This window comes from Dryas octopetala, chromosome 2 (genome assembly GCF_963921425.1).
Source record: "Dryas octopetala chromosome 2, drDryOcto1.1, whole genome shotgun sequence".
NCBI classification, from domain to species: domain Eukaryota; kingdom Viridiplantae; phylum Streptophyta; class Magnoliopsida; order Rosales; family Rosaceae; genus Dryas; species Dryas octopetala.
The window spans coordinates 2,945,090-2,967,402 of record NC_141367.1 but is presented as its reverse complement, the minus strand read 5'-3'; the positions used below and the strand labels follow the sequence as shown (position 1 = coordinate 2,967,402).

At 36.6% G+C, this 22,313-nt stretch overlaps 2 protein-coding genes and 1 pseudogene across 2 annotated transcripts; all 3 read left to right on the top strand.

Moving 5' to 3' along the window:
- The first annotated feature begins 1,607 nt into the window (after positions 1–1,607).
- On the top strand, positions 1,608–3,407 carry LOC147292510 (uncharacterized). The gene is made up of 2 exons (XM_086230871.1): positions 1,608–2,583; positions 2,689–3,407. The coding sequence occupies exons 1-2, from the start codon at positions 1,608–1,610 to the stop codon at positions 3,405–3,407; spliced, it is 1,695 nt and encodes a 564-aa protein (XP_086086997.1).
- An 8,451-nt stretch (positions 3,408–11,858) lies between these two features.
- Positions 11,859–14,098, top strand: LOC147292509 (uncharacterized; annotated as a pseudogene).
- Positions 14,099–18,765: 4,667 nt separating this feature from the next.
- On the top strand, positions 18,766–20,541 carry LOC147292508 (uncharacterized). Its single transcript, XM_086230870.1, has one exon. It carries the CDS (start codon positions 18,766–18,768, stop codon positions 20,539–20,541), a length of 1,776 nt encoding a protein of 591 aa, XP_086086996.1.
- Positions 20,542–22,313: the final 1,772 nt, after the last annotated feature.

The following is a 22,313-nucleotide window of genomic DNA, read 5'->3' as shown; positions in this document are numbered from 1 at the left end:
ACATATACACTCATAGTATACCTATGTCCATATCTGTATCTTTTTTCAGATTGCATTGCAGGAACTGTGCTTTTGGATATATGCATCTAATTTTTATCTGCAAATCAGGTTGTTTTTACGGGGGTGAGTTGTAGTTGTAGATCTATCAGATAGGATTGCTGCTTTAGGTGTAGGATATTTGAGTGTACTTTTTTCCCAGTTTGTCTATAGCAGAGTAGGTCTCCAACAACTGATACATTCTGAAATCTGGACTACTATTTCAATTTCAGATGAATGAAGATAAAAGCAAAACTAAATACTTTTGGGGTATTATTTCACGATTTGTTGTTAATTGTAGTGGTGTATGACAGCCGAAAAGAAAGAAATATAATTTTTACAAGTTTAGAATCAAATTTTCGTTTGTGCTAATTCACTTGGGCAATGCTATACAAATTTACTTGGACAATGTTATTCCCACTCATTTGTTAGTTTTTGACGTTCTCTCTTGAGTTGTGTGTGCTTTAAAAATAATAAAAGATTAAATTTACAAGAGGAGGAGGGGGAGAGTGAACCAGAGAAACAGTCCAGTTCCTGCTCATAAACTCACTGAATAGGAACTACTCCATTTTGATTATGGTTTTTGTTCGACATGCAATCCAGATCAATAGTTGGCTTGACTTGTTTCTAAAATATATGTTTTCCTTTCTATAAAAAATAAAATTATCTAGCAGGTGATTATACATTTTTTAACTTTGGAGCTTATGCTCATAGGAAATTTTTCTGTCATTAATTCATTGGTTGCGTTGGACTGGGCCGGACTTTAATGAATGGGATTAATACCATTATGCTCCCCCGACTATTACACTTGTATCAGTTTGCTCCCCAGATTTCTAATTTGGAAAATTAAGGACTCTGACTTTTTCAATTTGGCCAATTGAGGTTCTTTTGTCAATTTACACATTTTTTATCCAAATCTTTGAGGGCAAAATGGTCCCTTCCAATTAGATTTTATCATTTTTTTCTCATGCATCATTTTTTCTTTTTTATTTCTTGCTAAATTTTGCTTGATCATCTCGACATTTTAGATGAAAAATGTATAAATTGACGGAATAACCTTAATTGGCAAAATTGAAAAAGTCAGGGTCTTTAATTTTCCAAATTAGAAGTTTGGGGAGCAAACTGATACATGTGTAATAGTCTGGGGAGCAAAATGACATTAATCCCTTAATGAATTGTACTTTACGTTTTTAAAGGACTTGCGTATCATTTAACATCTTTTGATCTAAAGGCTAGAAATAATTGCGTGAAACACTAACCAATTTATGACACGTGTCCAACTATTTCAATAAAGCAATCAAATCTCTCTAGTCTCTAATTCTCTATCCATTCCTTCTCCCTTCTACCCGAAACCCCAAAGTCAAAGTCAGACAACTGACAACTCTCTCTCCTTTCTCAATCAATACGACGCCGTATTCTGAGTTGTTGGGCCAGTTGCTGACTGTGGGGCGAGAAGGGTGGGCCCGAAACCATTGTGGCGTTTGTAAGTGTCCATTATCACTAGAGGCTAGACTGCTAGAGCTTCTGCTACCGCTTCTTTCTTCTTTATTGGAGTGAAGATGAAGCTGAGGATGAAGATGTTAACCCCAAGAGCTCCTTCTGGTAATTCTTCTAATTTTACTTCCTTTCTAAAGCAAATAAGTGGATTCCATTCTTTTCCTGTTGTTAAGCATGCTAGCGATACTGAATTCGGTAAAGGTAAACCCACCTATTTGGAAAATCTGATCCGAACACGATGCAAATCTGGAACTCTTGGGTTGGATGAAGCTTTGGGTTTCTTTAATTCCATGATTCAAATGAAACCCATTCCCTCTATTTGGGATTTTAATCGTTTATTTGGCGCACTCTCCAAGATGAAGCAATATGCCACTGTTGTTTCGATGTTTAAACAGTTGATGTTGATGGGTTGTGTTCATTTCCAACCTGATGTCTGTACAATGAATACTGTTATGAATTGCTTGTGCCGTCTGAATCGGGTGGATTTGGGTTTTTCTGTTTTAGCATTTACCCTTAAAAATGGTCTTCAACCTGATGCTTATTTCTTAAATACTTTGCTTCATGGGCTTTGCAACTCCAGCTCCCTGGATGAGGCAATGGACTTGTTCTGGAAAGTACAGGAGAAGGGATACGCATGTGATGAACTCACTTATGCTACTATGATTAATGGGTTATGCAGAGCGCAGAAAACTTGTAAGGCACTTGAGATGCTCAAGGAGATGTCTGAAAATGGAAGGTTTAAGCCCAACCCAGATTGCTACAATCCAATCATTGACAGCCTTTGCAAGGAAAAAAAAATTCAAGAAGCACTTGCTCTGTTCGAAAATATGACTACAAAAGACATAAAACCTGATGTTTTTACTTTTACATCCTTAATTTCTGCTTTGTGCAAGTCTGGTAAGTGGGAAGAAGCTGTGCGGTTATTTCAAAACATGATTGCTGGTGGAGCCTTGCCTAATGTTGTTACATTCAATGTTGTATTGGATGCTTTATGCAAAGAAGGGAAGACAGCAGAGGCACTTAATCTTGTGGAAGAAATGATCCATAGTGGTCTAAGGCCAAATCTTGTCACCTACAACTCCTTAATTAATGGTTTGTGCCATTCCCGCCAATGGGGAGAAGCCACAAGGTTGTTTGATAGAATGGTGGATGAAGGAATCCCTCCAGATGTTGTGACCTTTAACACACTAATAGATGCTCTTTGCAAGGAGAGTAGGACCAAGCAAGCCCTGGCCACGTTTGAGCTAATGGCTCAAAGAGGTCTAAGACCTGATGTTGTCACTTTTACATCCTTAATTTCTGCTTTGTGCAAGTCTGGTAAGTGGGAAGAAGCTGTGCAGTTATTTCAAAACATGATTGCTGGTGGAGCCTTGCCTGATATTGTTACATTCAGTGTTGTATTGGATGCTTTATGCAAAGAAGGGAAGACAGCAGAGGCACTTAATCTTGTGGAAGAAATGATCCATAGTGGTCTAAGGCCAAATCTTGTCACCTACAACTCCTTAATTAATGGTTTGTGCCATTCCCGCCAATGGGGAGAAGCCACAAGGTTGTTTGATAGAATGGTGGATGAAGGAATCCCTCCAGATGTTGTGACCTTTAACACACTAATAGATGCTCTTTGCAAGGAGAGAAGGACCAAGCAAGCCCTTGCCGCATTTGAGCTAATGGCTCAAAGAGGTCTAAGTCCTGATGTTGTCACTTACAGTTGTTTAATCTATGGCATGTGCCATACAGCTCAATGGGGAGAAGCCACGAGGTTGTTTGATAGAATGTTGGATGAAGGAATCGCTCCAAATAACATGACCTTTAACACTCTAATAGATGCTCTTTGCAAGGAAAGAAGGACCAATCAAAGCCCTCGCCGAGTTTGAGCTAATGGCTCAAAGAGCACATGGCTTTGATTCAAAAGATGGGATCTCCTTCAAACAATTAATATAAATAAGAGGAAATTACAGATTTAGTCAAGTTAATTTATATCTAGTTCAATTTTGGTTCACAATTTTTTTTAAGTTATGTTTTGGTCCATTAATTGTTCCACTTGTTCAATAAAGATCCAGATTTGTTTTTTCAAATTTGGTCTGCCTTTTACCCTATGAAATCTCATCCAAATTCAGCAAACATATACTTGTTTTAAGGCTATGCATTTCTTCTTTACAACCATATAAAGATCGTTCAAATTAGAGTTCTAAAACTCAAGATAATTGACCCCAAAGTAGGGTACCCGAAACTACCAATTTTTCAAACTTCACCCAATCTCAATTCTTTTAGATTTTAATATTCCAAATTTGTTTTTATGACTAAGAAATAATAAAAGATAACTTATACTTCAATTATAATTGAAGAAAACACAACCCAAAAGATTTAAAGTCACAAATCTGAACCTTTATTGAACAAATGAAACAATTAATGGATCAAAACAAAACTTAAAAAAGATCGTGGACCAAAATTGAACTTGGTATAAAATAAGTGGACCAAATCTGTAATTTTCTCATTAATATAAATACTAGTAAACTTGAGAATGCAAGTCATTTCGAAGATGATTGCATCAAATAGTTGCGGCTTAATGTATAAAATTCATCAAGTTTACCTATTGTGAAGGTTAATAAGAATACCAAGATTACAAATATATATAAAATTCACTAAAAATAAAAATATTATATTATTGCAAGAATATACATAATTGATTCTTTGTTAAGTGTGTTTTTAATTAAGATTATTTTTTGAGGCATACTTACTGGGTAAGTGTAACTCATAATACCACACATTTGTTATTTTCAAGTAATAAGTAGATTCATGGGGAATGAGATGAACGTTGTCTTTGTATACAACAAAGCATGTCTGAATATTTTATTTTTATTTCTTTCAAAATGTAAGTGTACTTTTATTTTCATTATGAAAATCTTACACTTGTGTTTAAATAAACATCTCTTGATGAATAAAATTTTGTATTTTAAAAATACTATTATATTTATTTGATTTTAAAGGGAGAATTTAATTTCTCGAACTTGCACCGCAAATTCACGTGCTATATTTTAGTATAATATTGACACTGAATTTGGGGGCGTGACATCGGTGGTCGTCCCCCATATCGAGGATATCTGTCTACTCACTCGATGGTCGCCATGTATCTAGGATGTTAGATATGCTCGGTGGTTGTCTCACGTATTGAGACATATCTGTATCTAGAGCAGCTCGATCGATAGTCTTCCCATGTATTAAGGCTGTCTGTCTACTCAGTGGTCGCCACGTATCGAGGATTTTAGATATGCTCAGTGGTCGTCCCATGTATCGAGGCATATCTATATCTAGAGCAGCTCGGGTCAATACTCAGAGTAAGCCAGGTTATGAGTCAAATTGTGTGTCGAGCCGTGAGTTTGGTCGTCAGTTGGGTCGTGAGTTCGATCGTGAGTCGAGTCGTGAGTTCGGTAGTGAGTTGGGTCGTGAATTTAGCCGTGATCTTCACGTTCGAGGTCATGGGGATTTGAATTCACGAGTAGACTGTACAGCTTGTACTTTAGTCTTTTTGCACCTTTTGCATGATTGGCCTTCGGTATAGGCGTTGTTTAAAGTTCCTAATAAAAAAGGATCTAATTCATATGGATCACTTATTTAATCAAATTTATGTAGGCAAATAAGGTGTTGCAACTTCCAATAATCAGTAAGATAATTAAAAGTATGGCAGCATGCTTTAAACAATTTGAATTCATTTCAATAGTAGATCACGAGGAAGCGACTTTTACAGTGGGCAACCAATTAATATTGTTTGAGCAAATTAATTTGTAATATTTCAAATATCTTTTTTTTTTTTTTGATGAAATTGCTAGACTTACTATTAAGGCTCTAGGCCAAGCTCACTGCTCTTCTCAATAAGAGCAGCTAGCAACCAAGAAGGGGAGTTCTCCTTCCAGAATACAATGTCATCACAAACAAGAGATAGAGTGCTGGGTAATAAGATGTGCCAAACAATACATTTCTCATACATGTGGATTGGGTATGCAATGATATCTCTTCACCAAGTGATGCAATTGGCATCTTTTAGGTATGTTATTCAAAAGAAACATACCCTTTCCTTTGAAATGAGATCATTGCAATTTTCTTATTCATATTAAATTTCATATATTAATATAAAATTTCCAACAATCCCCCACATGAATGGAAAATTGAAAAAAAATACACAAAGACAGAAACGTAAACACATGAGAGAGTTCAATTAAGGAAAGATACCGCGTCAGGATAGGTAGCTTTTGGCCTTGAACCTTCCATAGTGAAGTACAATCGGATTTACTTGGCTAATCAGTGAATGTAACTTCTTGAACTGTTCAGCCGTTGGTGTAAATCAAGACAATAATACTCACACAATACCCTTCCAAACACATCTGGTTCTAACAGTTGTGTTCATTTCGGCCCTGAACAAATCCTGGTTTCATGAGTGCTCTAGAGAATCAGCCCTTCAATAAAATTCTCATAGAAACGGCCACATTTCACACTCATATAGGTGACTGCCTATAAGGAGTATGATGTCATACCCCACTTAGATAATCCAAGATATAGGATCATTAAAAGCATAGCTTAGCCTAATCACATTTCAGGAAACACTGCTTCTTTTTACCATAAGAATGGGAAGGAGATTTTATCTCCGCAGTGCTAGCATAGAGTATACCATAATTTAGTTTTCCTTTTTGAACCTAGATCTTGGGATCTCCAGTCAACTAGGTTGGGTTTCCACTATGGCTCCTCTTTTCATAAGGGCTTTAACCCATTCCTCTCGATAATCAACTTACTCTCTAATCAAACCTTTCATTGTTGGATCCACACTAGGTTGACTATACACGCGCGCACAAGTATACAATTCACTTATGGAAATAAATTCCATTCGAGAGTAGTTGTTCTCCAATAAGTCCTTGACGTCACATATATGTTTAAAGATTTATCAATTGTGTCCACTTTGCTAGACACCCACACATTTTGAGATATTTGTAAGAAGGCTAAGAATTTCCCTATCTTCTTAAGAATGTTATAAACTGAGCCACCCCACAATATATTTTCCAACAGTGGGTGCTAAAACATTCTTCATAAAGAAGTAGGAATTGAAACTTCCATTCTTAGTCACCTCTTAGGCTTTGAGAAGCATTTCTTGGCATTGCCTTCGAACTTTCAGAGTTATTATGGTTGGCGCTATCCTCACTCAAAATGCTTTCTCTTTAAAAATTTATTATGCCTGTGATGACCTTCTATAATATATCAATTACATAACCTTGTAAATCATAGGCGAGATCGCTCATCAACAATGGCTAACACGACGTACCCTTTGTTTCCATAATTCGCTACAATGGCCAATATAAGTTCATTGAACTTTTTGGACTTCAATTCTTACAACGACTAACATGAATGGAGGCAAGACTCTTTATGGTTAATTGACAGTTCTACTCGCTCTCTTGTTGTGAAATAAGGCATTTCCGTCATATATGAGTGTATGACCAAAATCCATTAGTAAATACAATACAGATCTAATCATGCGGAATGTCTTCCATAACTTAGTATTAAACTCAACCCAAGAAAATGTTGGTTTTATATCTCATACATATTCCACAACATGTGAATATATATATCTTATTATATAAATTAAGAAATAAACATGTATATGAAATGCATCATTTACATGTTTCCACTTTCAAACATGATGATGTACACTTTGCATGTACATGAAGATCATGCCGTTTAAAGGACCTCGAAATTAGCCCTTTTTTTTTCCGTCAACTTGCAGAACTGCATGCATGCATTCAAATGGGCAGCAAACCATAAGTTTAATTAAAGGAAATTCAATCAATTTAATTAAATTGGTTAACCCTTTATTACACTGCAAGTGGTAAATCAAATTAATGGCCTCCTCAATCAATCCCACCAACATCGCCCAAGGGAACAACAACTAATTGTGTAATGTCTGAAACTATCAGACCCCAGTAGATACAAGATGTCCCATGGCCATATAGAGGGCGCGCAAATTGTACAAATAATTTCGGACAGAAACATAAATTTAAAAAATATTTGTAAACATGCAGTGCCCAAATTCAATTGGTTGTGCAAGCTAGAACATTAATAATTTGGTGTATGTGTTCATCATATGCAGTTATTCATGAAAACTGAAAAGTTACAATTAACCATGTGACCATTGTGAAACAAGAAACCAGCCAGAATTCACATATATATATATATATATATATAAGACTAAAGAAGATAATCCACAATCGCACTAGGCTTCATCATATATATGTATGAAAAAGGCATTGCAGAACACCAATACATACATATACATATATAAACATTACCCTCTTACTCAAATATAAAACAATGCCCATGTACCATGAAGCATATATAGCAAACATGAACTAATTAATATATCAATAAATCATCATCGCTAGGCAAGATGGAAAGAAATATATTACTACCACAAGAGCATCATTGTAGAATGTAAAATAGCTAGGCAAATAAAGAATAACAGTAAAACCTTCAAAAATTCAATTGCCAACAATGATTAAACTAACTTGCAGTTATATTTCTATACACAGATGCAGACAATGCCTCATTTGAAAATTAAAACAATCAAAACAGAAGTTTGGCTTGCTCACCTGGTTCCCAAATTCAAAAGATGAATGCAACGCACACTAGCCCATGAATTTGGTTCTTATATATAGACAAAGCAGTCCGCCACAAATACTAATAACCACATAAGAAATCAAACTTTCATAAAACATTATAACATAGTAAAGCAATTAAACCAGATAATTCGTCTTAGATTGTTGGAAAAATTGGGTTTGATTGCTATATTTATTTAATAATAAAATAGTACACATTAAATATAAAATTTAATGCAACTTAAGACCATAATCAAAAAAAATAAAAGAAGAAAAAGGTTAGAAGAACCTCCAAATTTGGTCGAGGCTAGTAGACACTATGTCCTCAAGACGAATTACGCCCGCCCACTAATGCTACGGTCAATCGGCGCTCGTCTCCCAGGATACAACGATCACGTTCTTGTGATAGTAGCACTTCAAATCACAAGACTCCAGCGAACCAAGATAGTGTTTGAACTCTCACTATAAATTGACTCTATAAAAAAAAAACATGGAAAGTGTACTAGAAACACTCTTAGATATAATGACGTACAATGACCTTGTGGCCTTTATATATAGAAGACAAAGTGCCACTTAAGAAAAGTTACACCTGTTAAATTATACTTTTTAAATTCAACATACACAACATTTACAAACAATGCATTTCTCATACATGTGGATTTGGTATGCAATGATATCTCTTCATCAAGTGATGCAATTGGCATCTTTTAGGTATGTTATTCAAAAGAAACATACCCTTTCCTTTGAAATGAGATCATTGCAATTTTCTTATTCATATTAAATTTCATATATTCATATAAAATTTCCAACAAGTCCCACAAGGAATGAACAACTGTCTCCAGCTCCTTATTGTACTCAATACACCCAAATACCTGTCAAATTGTGTGTCGAGCCGTGAGTTTGGTCGTCAGTTGGGTCGTGAGTTCGAACGTGAGTCGAGTCGTGAGTTCGGTAGTGAGTCGGGTCGTGAATTTAGCCGTGATCTTCACGTGACCTCGGGGATTTGAATTCACGAGTGACCGAGCACATTGATTGTCCTAGCTCAACGATTGTTTGAACTCAACGGATGTCCGAGCACACAAGGAGACTGTACAGCTTGTACTTTAGTCTTTTTGCACCTTTTGCATGATTGGCCTTCGGTATAGGCGTTGTTTAAAGTTCCTGATAAAAAAGGATCTAATTCATATGGATCACTTATTTAATCAAATTTATGTAGGCAAATAAGGTGTTGCAACTTCCAATAATCAGTAAGATAATTAAAAGTATGGCAGCATGCTTTAAACAATTTGAATTCATTTCAATAGTATATCACGAGGAAGCAAATTTTACAGTGGGCAACCAATTAATATTGTTTGAGCAAATTAATTTGTCATATTTCAAATATCTTTTTTTTTTTTTTTGATGAAATTGCTAGACTTACTATTAAGGCTCTAGGCCAAGCTCACTGCTCTTCTCAATAAGAGCAGCTAGCAACCAAGAAGGGGAGTTCTCCTTCCAGAATACAATGTCATCACAAGCAAGAGTGCTGAAGATGTGCCAGCTTATTAGCAGAACGAATACGAAATTGAAAAGAAATATCAGAAAAGAAATCTAAGAGAGACCGAGCCTCCTCAATGAAGGCCCATGCAGTAGGCAGTCCTTCTAAGCAAAAGAAACATCGCCACGTTTCAGTTGTACTGAAACGACACCGCAAGCGCTGCCAATAAAGACCCAATATGGTCACGTACAACCACCCCAGGTCCCCATCACCACTGACCTCACGGCTACTACATTGATTTTCACCATGTTCGAAGGGGGAGCTTCCCAAAGAGCAGCAGGCTTCATCTGCTTTGGTTCGCTGTCGTTAGTTGCACAGCGGGGAGTACGGGCAGGCCATGCAATGTGCAGTTTCGGTTATGCCAAATCAACCAAGCGCGCTCCCACACAAAACCATGCATGCTCTTGGTTCACTGCTGTATTGCAAACTGCAACGAACAAATCTGCAAAAGATTTTGGTTGCCATAAATAGATTATTGCACTGAGAAAAGAATTCGCCCAAACATCTTTTGCCTTACCACAGTCCCACAAGGAATGAACCCCTGTCTCCAGCTCCTTATTGCACTGAATACACCCAAATACCTGCCCAATTGGCGTTTACCTAATGAACTCCTGCAAGGGCGGATTTCATGCATAGTATTGAGAAAAAAAATCTCATATTGAAAATGTGAGACCTTGCATAGTAACTTATGACAACTAAGATATAGGAGTGAGAATGGGTCGGGTCGGTTGCATATCGGCCAAACAACCGACCCAACCCGACAAGGCAATTTTGACAACCAACAACCGATCCACCCATTGTGGGTCGGTTGCGAGTCGGTTGCTGATAAGCACGATAATGACCGATAAAGCTGATATGGGTGGATCGGTTGAAATTATTAGACCAACATTTAATTAATTTCAAAACCAACATCCGAACCAATTTTGATGGGTCGGTTGGTATTACCGGCTCGACTTGGTGGGTCGGTTGTTGGTAGAATTATCGACTGGCCGATAATGGATCGGTTGACCAATAATAGCCGGTAAAAACGACCCATTCTCACCCTACTAAGATATATTAATAATAAATGTGTACCTTCATGAGTTACACTAACCCATTAAGTATGATAACTGAGATATATTATTTTTGCCTCATAAAATGATTGCCCAATCATAATTAACTTCTCAATCATAATTAACTTTACAATTTAAATCTTTTATACAAACATTATATGAATTATAAATTTACATAATCATTATAAATATGTAAATATATATATATATATAATTTGCGCAAAACGTGTTGGAGTTTGTCCCAGTTTCAAAGAAATGGACTAACATCGCATTGTAAATTTGAGTCAAAATTTTTAAAAGGGGACCCCAAAGTTGAGGGGCAAAAGTGAACATTTCCCTTATTGCAAATATTAGTTTACAACTTTAAGAAAGGAACCACCACTTTCTCGCAGTTCACAATTCTCTTTCCATAGTTCAAGTGAAGCCACATACTACCAAACTTTTGGGGTTGGACTATGAGATTCAATATAAAAAAGGTCGTGACTTGTGATAACCAGAGAAACAGTCCAGTTCCTGCTCATAAACTCCCTGAATAGAAGTACTCCATTTTGATAATGGTTTTTGTTCCACATGCAATCCAGATCAATAGTTGGCTTGACTAGTTTCTAAAATATATGTTTTCCTTTCTTTAAAAAATAAAATTATCTAGCAGGTGATTATACATTTTTTAACTTTGGAGCTTATGCTAATAGGAAATTTTTCTGTCATTAATTCATTGGTTGCGTTGGACTGGGCCGGACTTTAATGAATTGTACTTTACGTTTTAAAGGACTTGCGTATCATTTAACATCTTTTGATCTAAAGGCTGGAAATAATTGCGTGAAACACTAACCAATTTATGACACGTGTCCAACTATTTCATTAAAGCAATCAAATCTCTCTAATCTCTATCCATTCCTTATCTCTTCTACCCGAAACCCCAAAGTCAAAGTCAGACAACTGACAACTCTCTCTCCTTTCTCAATTAATACGACGCCGTATTCTGAATTGTTGGGCCAGTTGCTGACTGTGGGGCGAGAAGGGTGGGCCCGAAACCATTGGGGCGTTTGTAAGTGTCCATTATCACTAGAGGCTAGATTGCTACAGCTCCTGCTGCCGCTTCTTTCTTCTTTATTGGAGTGAAGATGAAGCTGAGGATGAAGATGTTAACCCCAAGAGCTCCTTCTGGTAATTCTTCTAATTTTACTTCCTTTCTAAAGCAAATAAGTGGATTCCATTCTTTTCCTGTTGTTAATCATGCTAGCGATACTGAATGCGGTAAAGGTAAACCCACCCATTTGGAAAATCTGATCCGAACACGATGCAAATCTGGAACTCTTGGGTTGGATGAAGCGTTGGGTTTCTTTAATTCCATGATTCAAATGAAACCCATTCCCTCTATTTGGGATTTTAATCGTTTGTTTGGCGCACTCTCCAAGATGAAGCAATATGCCACTGTTGTTTCGATGTTTAAACAGTTGATGTTGATGGGTTGTGTTCATTTCCAACCTGATATTTCTACAATGAATACTGTTATGAATTGCTTGTGCCGTCTGAATCGGGTGGACTTGGGTTTTTCTGTTTTAGCATTTACCCTTAAAAATGGTCTTCAACCTGATGCTTATATCTTAAATACTTTGCTTCATGGGCTTTGCAACTCCAGCTCCCTGGATGAGACAATGGACTTGTTCTGGAAAATACAGGAGAAGGGATATGCATGTAATGAACTCACTTATGCTACTATGATTAATGGGTTATGCAGAGCGCAGAAAACTTGTAAGGCACTTGAGATGCTCAAGGAGATGTCTGAAAATGGAAGGTTTAAGCCCAACCCAGATTGCTGCAATCCAATCATTGACAGCCTTTGTAAAGCAAGACGAATGAATGACGCATTGACCATATTTCGAGATATGATAAAAGAAAGTGTTGTACCAGATATCTTCACCTACAATTCATTGATTCATGGATTATGCAACTTGGGTCGTTGGGAAGAAGCCAAAAGATTCTTGTTTTGTATGGTTGATAGTGGAATCTCGCCAGATGTATATACTTATAATGTTCTAATCAGCACTCTTTGAAAGGAAGAAAGAATTCAAGAAGCACTTGCTCTGTTCAAAAATATGACTACAAAAGGCATAAATCCTAATGTTTTCACTTTTACATCCTTAATTTCTGCTTTGTGCAAGTCTGGTAGGTGGGAAGAAGCTGTGCAGTTATTTCAAAACATGATTGCTGGTGGAGCCTTGCCTAATATTGTTACATTCAATGCTGTAGTGAATGCTTTATGCAAAGAAGGGAAGACATCAGAGGCACTTAATCTTGTGGAAGAAATGATCCATGGTGGTCTAAGGCCAAATCTTTTCACCTACAACTCCTTAATTGATGGTTTGTGCCATTCCCGCCAATGGGGAGAAGCCACAAGGTTGTTTGATAGAATGTTGGATGAAGGAATTGCTCCGAATAACGTGACCTTTAACACTCTAATAGATGCTCTTTGCAAGGAGAGAAGGACCAAACAAGCCCTTGCCGCATTTGAGCTAATGGCTCAAAGAGGTCTAAGTCCTGATGTTGTCACTTACAGTTGTTTAATCTATGGCATGTGCCATACAGCTCAATGGGGAGAAGCCACAAGGTTGTTTGATAGAATGTTGGATGAAGGAATCGCTCCGAATAACATGACCTTTAACACTCTAATAGATGCTCTTTGCAAGGAAAGAAGGACCAATCAAGCCCTCGCCGAGTTTGAGCTAATGGCTCAAAGAGGTCTAAGACCTGATGTTGTCACTTACAGCTCTTTAATTTATGGCATGTGCCGTACGGGTCAATGGGGAGAAGCCACAAGATTGTTTGATAAAATGGTAGGTCAGGGAATCTTACCTAATACCATAAATTTGAGAATGCTTTTGGATGCTCTCTGCAAAGAAGGGATGACAGAAGAGGCTCACAAAGTATTTGAGGCAGCAATTCAATACGGTGTGGAGCTTAGCACGATAACTTACGGTATGCTGATTAATAGATATTGTTTTCATGGAAAAATAGACATCGCAAAAGAGGTCGTTAATTTAATGGTGCTGAAGGGTCATGTGCCTGATATTGCTTGCTATAAAACATTGATCACTGGCTATGTAAAAGTTAAAAGAATAGATGAAGCATTGAGGCTTGTTAAGGAAATGATCCAAAATGGATTGATGCCTGATATGGAAGTACGAAAAGCTTTGAGTGGCTTCCGTCCTAAAAGGCATGTTGCTTCTGCAGAATGACTATGAGATTGGGTGAAAACATAGTTTCAGTTCTGACATCTTTAAATTAAGTCTCCTTACAAGGTTTTGGTATTTTATAATGATGAGGACCAGCCAGGTGTCATAAATTTCACAATTTTTTTTAAGTTATGTTTTGGTCCATTAATTGTTCCACTTGTTCAATAAAGATCCAGATTTGTTTTTTCAAATTTGGTCTGCCTTTTACCCTATGAAATCTCATCTAAATTCAACAAACATATACTTGTTTTAAGGCTATGCATTTCTTCTTTACAACCATATAAAAATCGTTCAAATTATAGTTCTAAAACTCAAGATAATTGACCCCAAAGTAGGGTACCCGAAATTGCCAATTTTTCAAACTTCACCCAATCTCAATTCTTTTAGATTTTAATACTCCAAATTTGTTTTTATGACTAAGAAATAATGAAAGAGAACTTATACTTCAATTATAATTGAAGAAAACACAACCCAAAAGATTTAAAGTCACAAATCTGGACATTTATTGAACAAATGAAACAATTAGTGGATCAAAACAAAACTTAAAAAAGATCGTGGACCAAAATTGAATTTGGTATAAAATAAGTGGACCAAATCTGTAATTTTCTCATTAATATAAATACTAGTAAACTTGAGAATGCAAGTCATTTCGAAGATGATTGCATCAGATAGTTGCGGCTTAATGTATAAAATTCATCAAGTTTACCTATTGTGAAGGTTAATAAGAATACCAAGTTTACAAATATATATAAAATTCACTAAAAATAAAAATATTATATTATTGCAAGAATATACATGATTGATTCTTTGTTAAGTGTGTTTTTGATTAAGATTATTTTATGAGGCAAAATTAATAAATCTCAGTTGTCATACTTACTTACTGGGTTAGTGTAACTCATAATACCACACATTTGTTATTTTCAGGTAATAAGTAGACTCATGGGGAATGAGATGAACGTTGTCTTTATATACAACAAACCATGTCTAAATATTTTATTTTGATTTCTTTAAAAATGTAAGTGTACTTTTTATTTTCATTATGAATAAAATTTTGTATTTTAAAAATACTATTATATTTATTTGATTTTAAAGGGAGAATTTAATTTCTCAACTCACACCGCAAATTCACGTGCTATATTTTAGTATAATATTGACACTGGATTTGGAGGCGTGACATCGGTGGTCGTCCCACGTATCGAGGATGTCTATCTACTCACTCGATGGTTGCCATGTATCTAGGATGTTAGATATGCTCGGTGGTTGTCTCATGTATCGAGACATATCCGTATCTAGAGCAGCTCGATCGGTAGTCTTTCCCATGTATTGAGGCTGTCAGTCTACTCAGTGGTTTCCACGTATCGAGGATTTTAGATATGCTCAGTGATCGTCCCACGTATCGAGGCATATCTATATCTAGAGCAGCTCGAGTCAATACTCAGAGTAAGCCAGGTTATGAGTCAAATTGTGTGTCGAGCCGTGAGTTTGGTCGTCAGTTGGGTCGTGAGTTCGAACGTGAGTCGAGTCGTGAGTTCAGTAGTGAGTCGGGTCGTGAATTTAGCCGTGATCTTCACGTTTGAGGTCACGGGGATTTGAATTCAGGAGTGACCGAGCACATTGATTGTCCTAGCTCAACGATTGTTTGAACTCATCGGATGTCCGAGCACACAAGGAGACTGTACAGCTTGTACTTTAGTCTTTTTGCACCTTTTGCATGATTGGCCTTCGGAATAGGCGTTGTTTAAAGTTCCTGATAAAAAAGGATCTAATTCATATGGATCACTTATTTAATCAAATTTATGTAGGCAAATAAGGTGTTGCAACTTCCAATAATCAGTAAGATAATTAAAAGTATGGCAGCATGCTTTAAACAATTTGAATTCATTTCAATAGTATATCACGAGGAAGCCAATTTTATAGTGGGCAAACCAATTAATATTGTTTGAGCAAATTAATTTGTAATATTTCAAATATCTTTTTTTTTTTTTTGATGAAATTGCTAGACTTACTATTAAGGCTCTAGGCCAAGCTCACTGCTCTTCTCAATAAGAGCAGCTAGCAACCAAGAAGGGGAGTTCTCCTTCCAGAATACAATGTCATCACAAGCAAGAGTGCTGAAGATGTGCCAGCTTATTAGCAGAACGAATACGAAATTGAAAAGAAATATCAGAAAAGAAATCTAAGAGAGACCGAGCCTCCTCAATGAAGGCCCATGCAGTAGGCAGTCCTTCTAAGCAAAAGAAACATCGCCACGTTTCAATTGTACTGAAACGGCACCGCAAGCGCTGCCAATAAAGACCCAATATGGTCACGTACAACCACCCCAGGTCCCCATCACCACGGACCTCACGGCTACTACATTGATTTTCACCATGTTCGAAGGGGGAGCTTCCCAAAGAGCAGCAGGCTTCATCTGCTTTGGTTCGCTGTCGTTAGTTGCACAGCGGGGAGTACGGGCAGGCCATGCAATGTACAGTTTCGATTATGCCAAATCAACCAAGCGCACTCCCACACAAAACCATGCATGCTCTTGGTTCACTGCTGTATTGCAAACTGCAACGAACAAATCTGCAAAAGATTTTGGTTGCCATAAATAGATTATTGCACTGAGAAAAGAATTCGCCCAAACATCTTTTGCCTTACCACAGTCCCACAAGGAATGAACCCCTGTCTCCAGCTCCTTATTGCACTGAATACACCCAAATACCTGCCCAATTGGCGTTTACCTAATGAACTCCTGCAAGGGCGGATTTCATGCATAGTATTGAGAAAAAAAATCTAATATTGAAAATGTGAGGCCTTGCATAGTACTTATGACAACTAAGATGTAGGAGTGAGAATGGGTCGGGTCGGTTGCATATCGGCCAAACAACCGACCCAACCCGACAAGGCCGATAAGGCAATTTTGACAATCAACAACCGATCCACCCATTGTGGGTTGGTTGCGAGTCGGTTGCTGATAAGGACGATAATGACTGATAAAGCTGATATGGGTGGATCGGTTGAAATTATTAGACCAACATTTGATTAATTTCAAAACCAACATCCGAACCAACTTTGATGGGTCGGTTGGTATTACCGGCTCGACTTGGTGGGTCGGTTGTTGGTAGAATTATCGACTGGTCAATAATGGGTCGGTTGACCAATAATGGCCGGTAAAAATGACCCATTCCCACCCCTACTAAGATATATTAATAATAAATGTGTACCTTCATGAGTTACACTAACTCATTAAGTATGATAACTGAGATATATTAATTTTGCCTCATAAAATGATCTTAATCAAGAACACACTTAACAAATAATCAATCATGTATATTCTTGCAATAACATAATATTTTTCTTTTTAGTCAATTTTATATATATTCGGTAGTAAATTGTAAATTTTGTACTTTTCACAAAATAATTTCCACAACAAACTGTGGTCCATAATACCAAAGTTGTTCTAGTAATCAATCAAGTTATGTTCTCTTCACAAAATAACGGTCACTGCATGTCAAGATTCATAATACCAAAGCATGTATACTTAAAGGTCCATAATACCAATTAAGTATAATAGTACACTATATATAGGGACTTGAGCCCAAAGCCAACTTCTCAAATGTATATATATGTATATCAAAATTTTACTTAAGCATGGGGCAGTACTACACCCGACTTTTTAACTTCTCAATCATAATTAACTTTACAATTTAAATCTTTTATACAAACATTATACGAATTATAAATTTACATAATCATTATAAATATGTAAATATATATATATATAATTTGTGCAAAAAGTTTTGGAGTTTGTCCCAGTTTCAAAGAAATAGACTAACATTGCATTGTAAATTTGAGTCAATATTTTTAAAAGGGGACCCCAAAGTTGAGGGGCAAAAGTGTACATTTCCCTTATTGCTAATATTAGTTTACAACTTTAAGAAAGGAACCACCACTTCTCGCAGTTCACAATTCTCTTTCTATAGTTCAAGTGAAGCCACATACTACCAAACTTTTGGGGTTGGACTATGAGTTTCAATATAAAAAAGGTCGTGACTTGTGAGAACAAGAGAAACAGTCCAGTTCCTGCTCATAAACTCACTGAATAGGAACTACTCCATTTTTATTATGGTTTTTGTTCGACATGCAATCCAGATCAATAGTTGGCTTGACTTGTTTCTAAAATATATGTTTTCCTTTCTATAAAAAATAAAATTATCTAGCAGGTGATTATACATTTTTATACAGAAAATTTTTCTGTCATTAATTCATTGGTTGCGTTGGACTGGGCCGGACTTTAATGAATTGTACTTTACGTTTTTAAAGGACTTGCGTATCATTTAACATCTTTTGATCTAAAGGCTAGAAATAATTGCGTGAAACACTAACCAATTTATGACACGTGTCCAACTATTTCAATAAAGCAATCAAATCTCTCTAGTCTCTATCCATTCCTTCTCCCTTCTACCCGAAACCCCAAAGTCAAAGTCAGACAACTGACAACTCTCTCTCCTTTCTCAATCAATACGACGCCGTATTCTGAGTTGTTGGGCCAGTTGCTGACTGTGGGGCGAGAAGGGTGGGCCCGAAACCATTGTGGCGTTTGTAAGTGTCCATTATCACTAGAGGCTAGACTGCTAGAGCTTCTGCTACCGCTTCTTTCTTCTTTATTGGAGTGAAGATGAAGCTGAGGATGAAGATGTTAACCCCAAGAGCTCCTTCTGGTAATTCTTCTAATTTTACTTCCTTTCTAAAGCAAATAAGTGGATTCCATTCTTTTCCTGTTGTTAATCATGCTAGCGATACTGAATTCGGTAAAGGAAAATCTGATCCGAACACGATGCAAATCTGGAACTCTTGGGTTGGATGAAGCGTTGGGTTTCTTTAATTCCATGATTCAAATGAAACCCATTCCCTCTATTTGGGATTTTAATCGTTTGTTTGGCGCACTCTCCAAGATGAAGCAATATGCCACTGTTGTTTCGATGTTTAAACAGTTGATGTTGATGGGTTGTGTTCATTTCCAACCTGATGTCTGTACAATGAATACTGTTATGAATTGCTTGTGCCGTCTGAATCGGGTGGATTTGGGTTTTTCTGTTTTAGCATTTACCCTTAAAAATGGTCTTCAACCTGATGCTTATTTCTTAAATACTTTGCTTCATGGGCTTTGCAACTCCAGCTCCCTGGATGAGGCAATGGACTTGTTCTGGAAAGTACAGGAGAAGGGATACGCATGTGATGAACTCACTTATGCTACTATGATTAATGGGTTATGCAGAGCGCAGAAAACTTGTAAGGCACTTGAGATGCTCAAGGAGATGTCTGAAAATGGAAGGTTTAAGCCCAACCCAGATTGCTACAATCCAATCATTGACAGCCTTTGTAAAGCAAGACGAATGAATGAGGCATTGACCATATTTCGAGATATGATAAAAAAAAGTGTTGTACCAGATATCTTCACCTACAATTCATTGATTCATGGATTATGCAACTTGGGTCGTTGGGAAGAAGCCAAAAGATTCTTGTTTTGTATGGTTGATAGTGGAATCTCGCCAGATGTATATACTTATACTGTTCTAATCAGCACTCTTTGCAAGGAAGAAAGAATTGAAGAAGCACTTGCTCTGTTCGAAAATATGACTACAAAAGGCATAAATCCTAATGTTTTCACTTTTAATTCCTTAATTTCTGCTCTGTGCAAGTCTGGTAGGTGGGAAGAAGCTGTGCAGTTATTTCAAAACATGATTGCTGGTGGAGCCTTGCCTAATATTGTTACATTCAGTGCTGTAGTGGATGCTTTATGCAAAGAAGGGAAGACATCAGAGGCACTTAATCTTGTGGAAGAAATGATCCATGGTGGTCTAAGGCCAAATCTTTTCACCTACAACTCCTTAATTAATGGTTTGTGCCATTCCTGCCAATGGGGAGAAGCCACAAGGTTGTTTGATAGAATGTTGGATGAAGGAATCGCTCCAAATAACGTGACCTTTAACACTCTAATAGATGCTCTTTGCAAGGAGAGAAGGACCAAGCAAGCCCTTGCCGCGTTTGAGCTAATGGTTCAAAGAGGTCTAAGTCCTGATGTTGTCACTTACAGTTGTTTAATCTATGGCATGTGCCGTACGGGTCAATGGGGAGAAGCCACAAGATTGTTTGATAAAATGGTAGGTCAGGGAATCTTAGCTAATACCATAACTTTGAGAATGCTTTTGGATGCTCTCTGCAAAGAAGGGATGACAGAAGAGGCTCACAAAGTATTTGAGGCAGCAATTCAATACGGTGTGGAGCTTAGCACGATAACTTACGGTATGCTGATTAATAGATATTGTTTTCATGGAAAAATAGACATCGCAAAAGAGGTCGTTAATTTAATGGTGCTGAAGGGTCATGTGCCTGATATTGCTTGCTATAAAACATTGATCACTGGCTATGTAAAAGTTAAAAGAATAGATGAAGCATTGAGGCTTGTGAAGGAAATGATCCAAAATGGATTGATGCCTGATATGGAAGTACGAAAAGCTTTGAGTGGCTTCCATCCTAAAAGGCATGTTGCTTCTGCAGAATGACTATGAGATTGGGTGAAAACATAGTTTCAGTTCTGACATCTTTAAATTAAGTCTCCTTACAAGGTTTTGGTATTTTATAATGATGAGGACCAGCCAGGTGTCATAAATTTCTAAACTAATTTCTAAACTTCTAATCAGCCACTCCTAACCAAGTTGTTAAGTGAAAGGATAATGCATAAACACAGGCTTTGATTCAAAAGATGGGATCTCCTTCAAACAATTAATATAAATAAGAGGAAATTACAGATTTAGTCAAATTAATTTATATCTAGTTCAATTTTGGTTCATAATTTTTTTTAAGTTATGTTTTGGTCCATTAATTGTTCCACTTGTTCAATAAAGGTTCAGATTTGTTTTTTTAAATTTGGTCTGCCTTTTACCCTATGAAATCTCATCCAAATTCAACAAACATATACTTGTTTTAAGGCTATGCATTTCTTCTTTACAACCATATAAAAATCGTTCAAATTAGAGTTCTAAAACTCAAGATAATTGACCTCAAAGTAGGGTACCCGAAATTGCCAATTTTTCAAACTTCACCCAATCTCAATTCTTTTAGATTTTAATACTCCAAATTTGTTTTTATGACTAAGAAATAATGAAAGAGAACTTATACTTCAATTATAATTGAAGAAAACACAACCCAAAAGATTTAAAGTCACAAATCTGGACATTTATTGAACAAATGAAACAATTAGTGGATCGAAACAAAACTTAAAAAAGATCGTGGACCAAAATTGAATTTGGTATAAAATAAGTGGACCAAATCTGTAATTTTCTCATTAATATAAATACTAGTAAACTTGAGAATGCAAGTCATTTCGAAGATGATTGCATTAGATAGTTGCGGCTTAATGTATAAAATTCATCAAGTTTACCTATTGTGAAGGTTAATAAGAATACCAAGTTTACAAATATATATAAAATTCACTAAAAATAAAAATATTATATTATTGCAAGAATATACATAATTGATTCTTTGTTAAGTGTGTTTTTAATTAAGATTATTTTATGAGGCAAAATTAATATATCTCAGTTGTCATACTTACTCATAATACCACACATTTGTTATTTTCAAGTAATAAGTAGATTCATGGGGAATGAGATGAACGTTGTCTTTATATACAACAAAGCATGTCTGAATATTTTATTTTTATTTCTTTAAAAATGTAAGTGTACTTTTATTTTCATTATGAAAATCTTACACTTGTGTTTAAATAAACATCTCTTCATGAATAAAATTTTGTATTTTAAAAATACTATTATATTTATTTGATTTTAAAGGGAGAATTTAATTTCTCAAACTTGCACCGCAAATTCACGTGCTATATTTTAGTATAATATTGACACTGAATTTGGGGGCGTGACATCGGTGGTCGTCCCACGTATCGAGGATATCTGTCTACTCACTCGATGGTCGCCATGTATCTAGGATGTTAGATATGCTCGGTAGTTGTCTCACGTATTGAGACATATCCGTATCTAGAGCAGCTCGATCGATAGTCTTCCCATGTATTGAGGCTGTCTGTCTACTCAGTGGTCGCCACGTATCGAGGATTTTAGATATGCTCAGTGGTCGTCCCATGTATCGAGGCATATCTATATCTAGAGCAGCTCGGGTCAATACTCAGAGTAAGCCAGGTTATGAGTCAAATTGTGTGTCGAGCCGTGAGGTTGGTCGTCAGTTCGATCGTGAGTGGAGTCGTGAGTTCGGTAGTGAGTTGGGTCGTGAATTTAGCCGTGATCTTCACGTTCGAGGTCATGGGGATTTG

Excerpts from the sequence above, each read along its gene's own strand:
- LOC147292510 (XM_086230871.1), top strand. The coding sequence starts at position 1,608 with ATGAAGATGTTAACCCCAAGAGCTCCTTCTGGTAATTCTTCTAATTTT. Across the intron at positions 2,584-2,688 it reads GGAAGAAATGATCCATAGTG|GAATCCCTCCAGATGTTGTG; the intron begins GTCTAAGGCCAA and ends TGGTGGATGAAG.
- LOC147292508 (XM_086230870.1), top strand. The coding sequence starts at position 18,766 with ATGCTAGCGATACTGAATTCGGTAAAGGAAAATCTGATCCGAACACGA.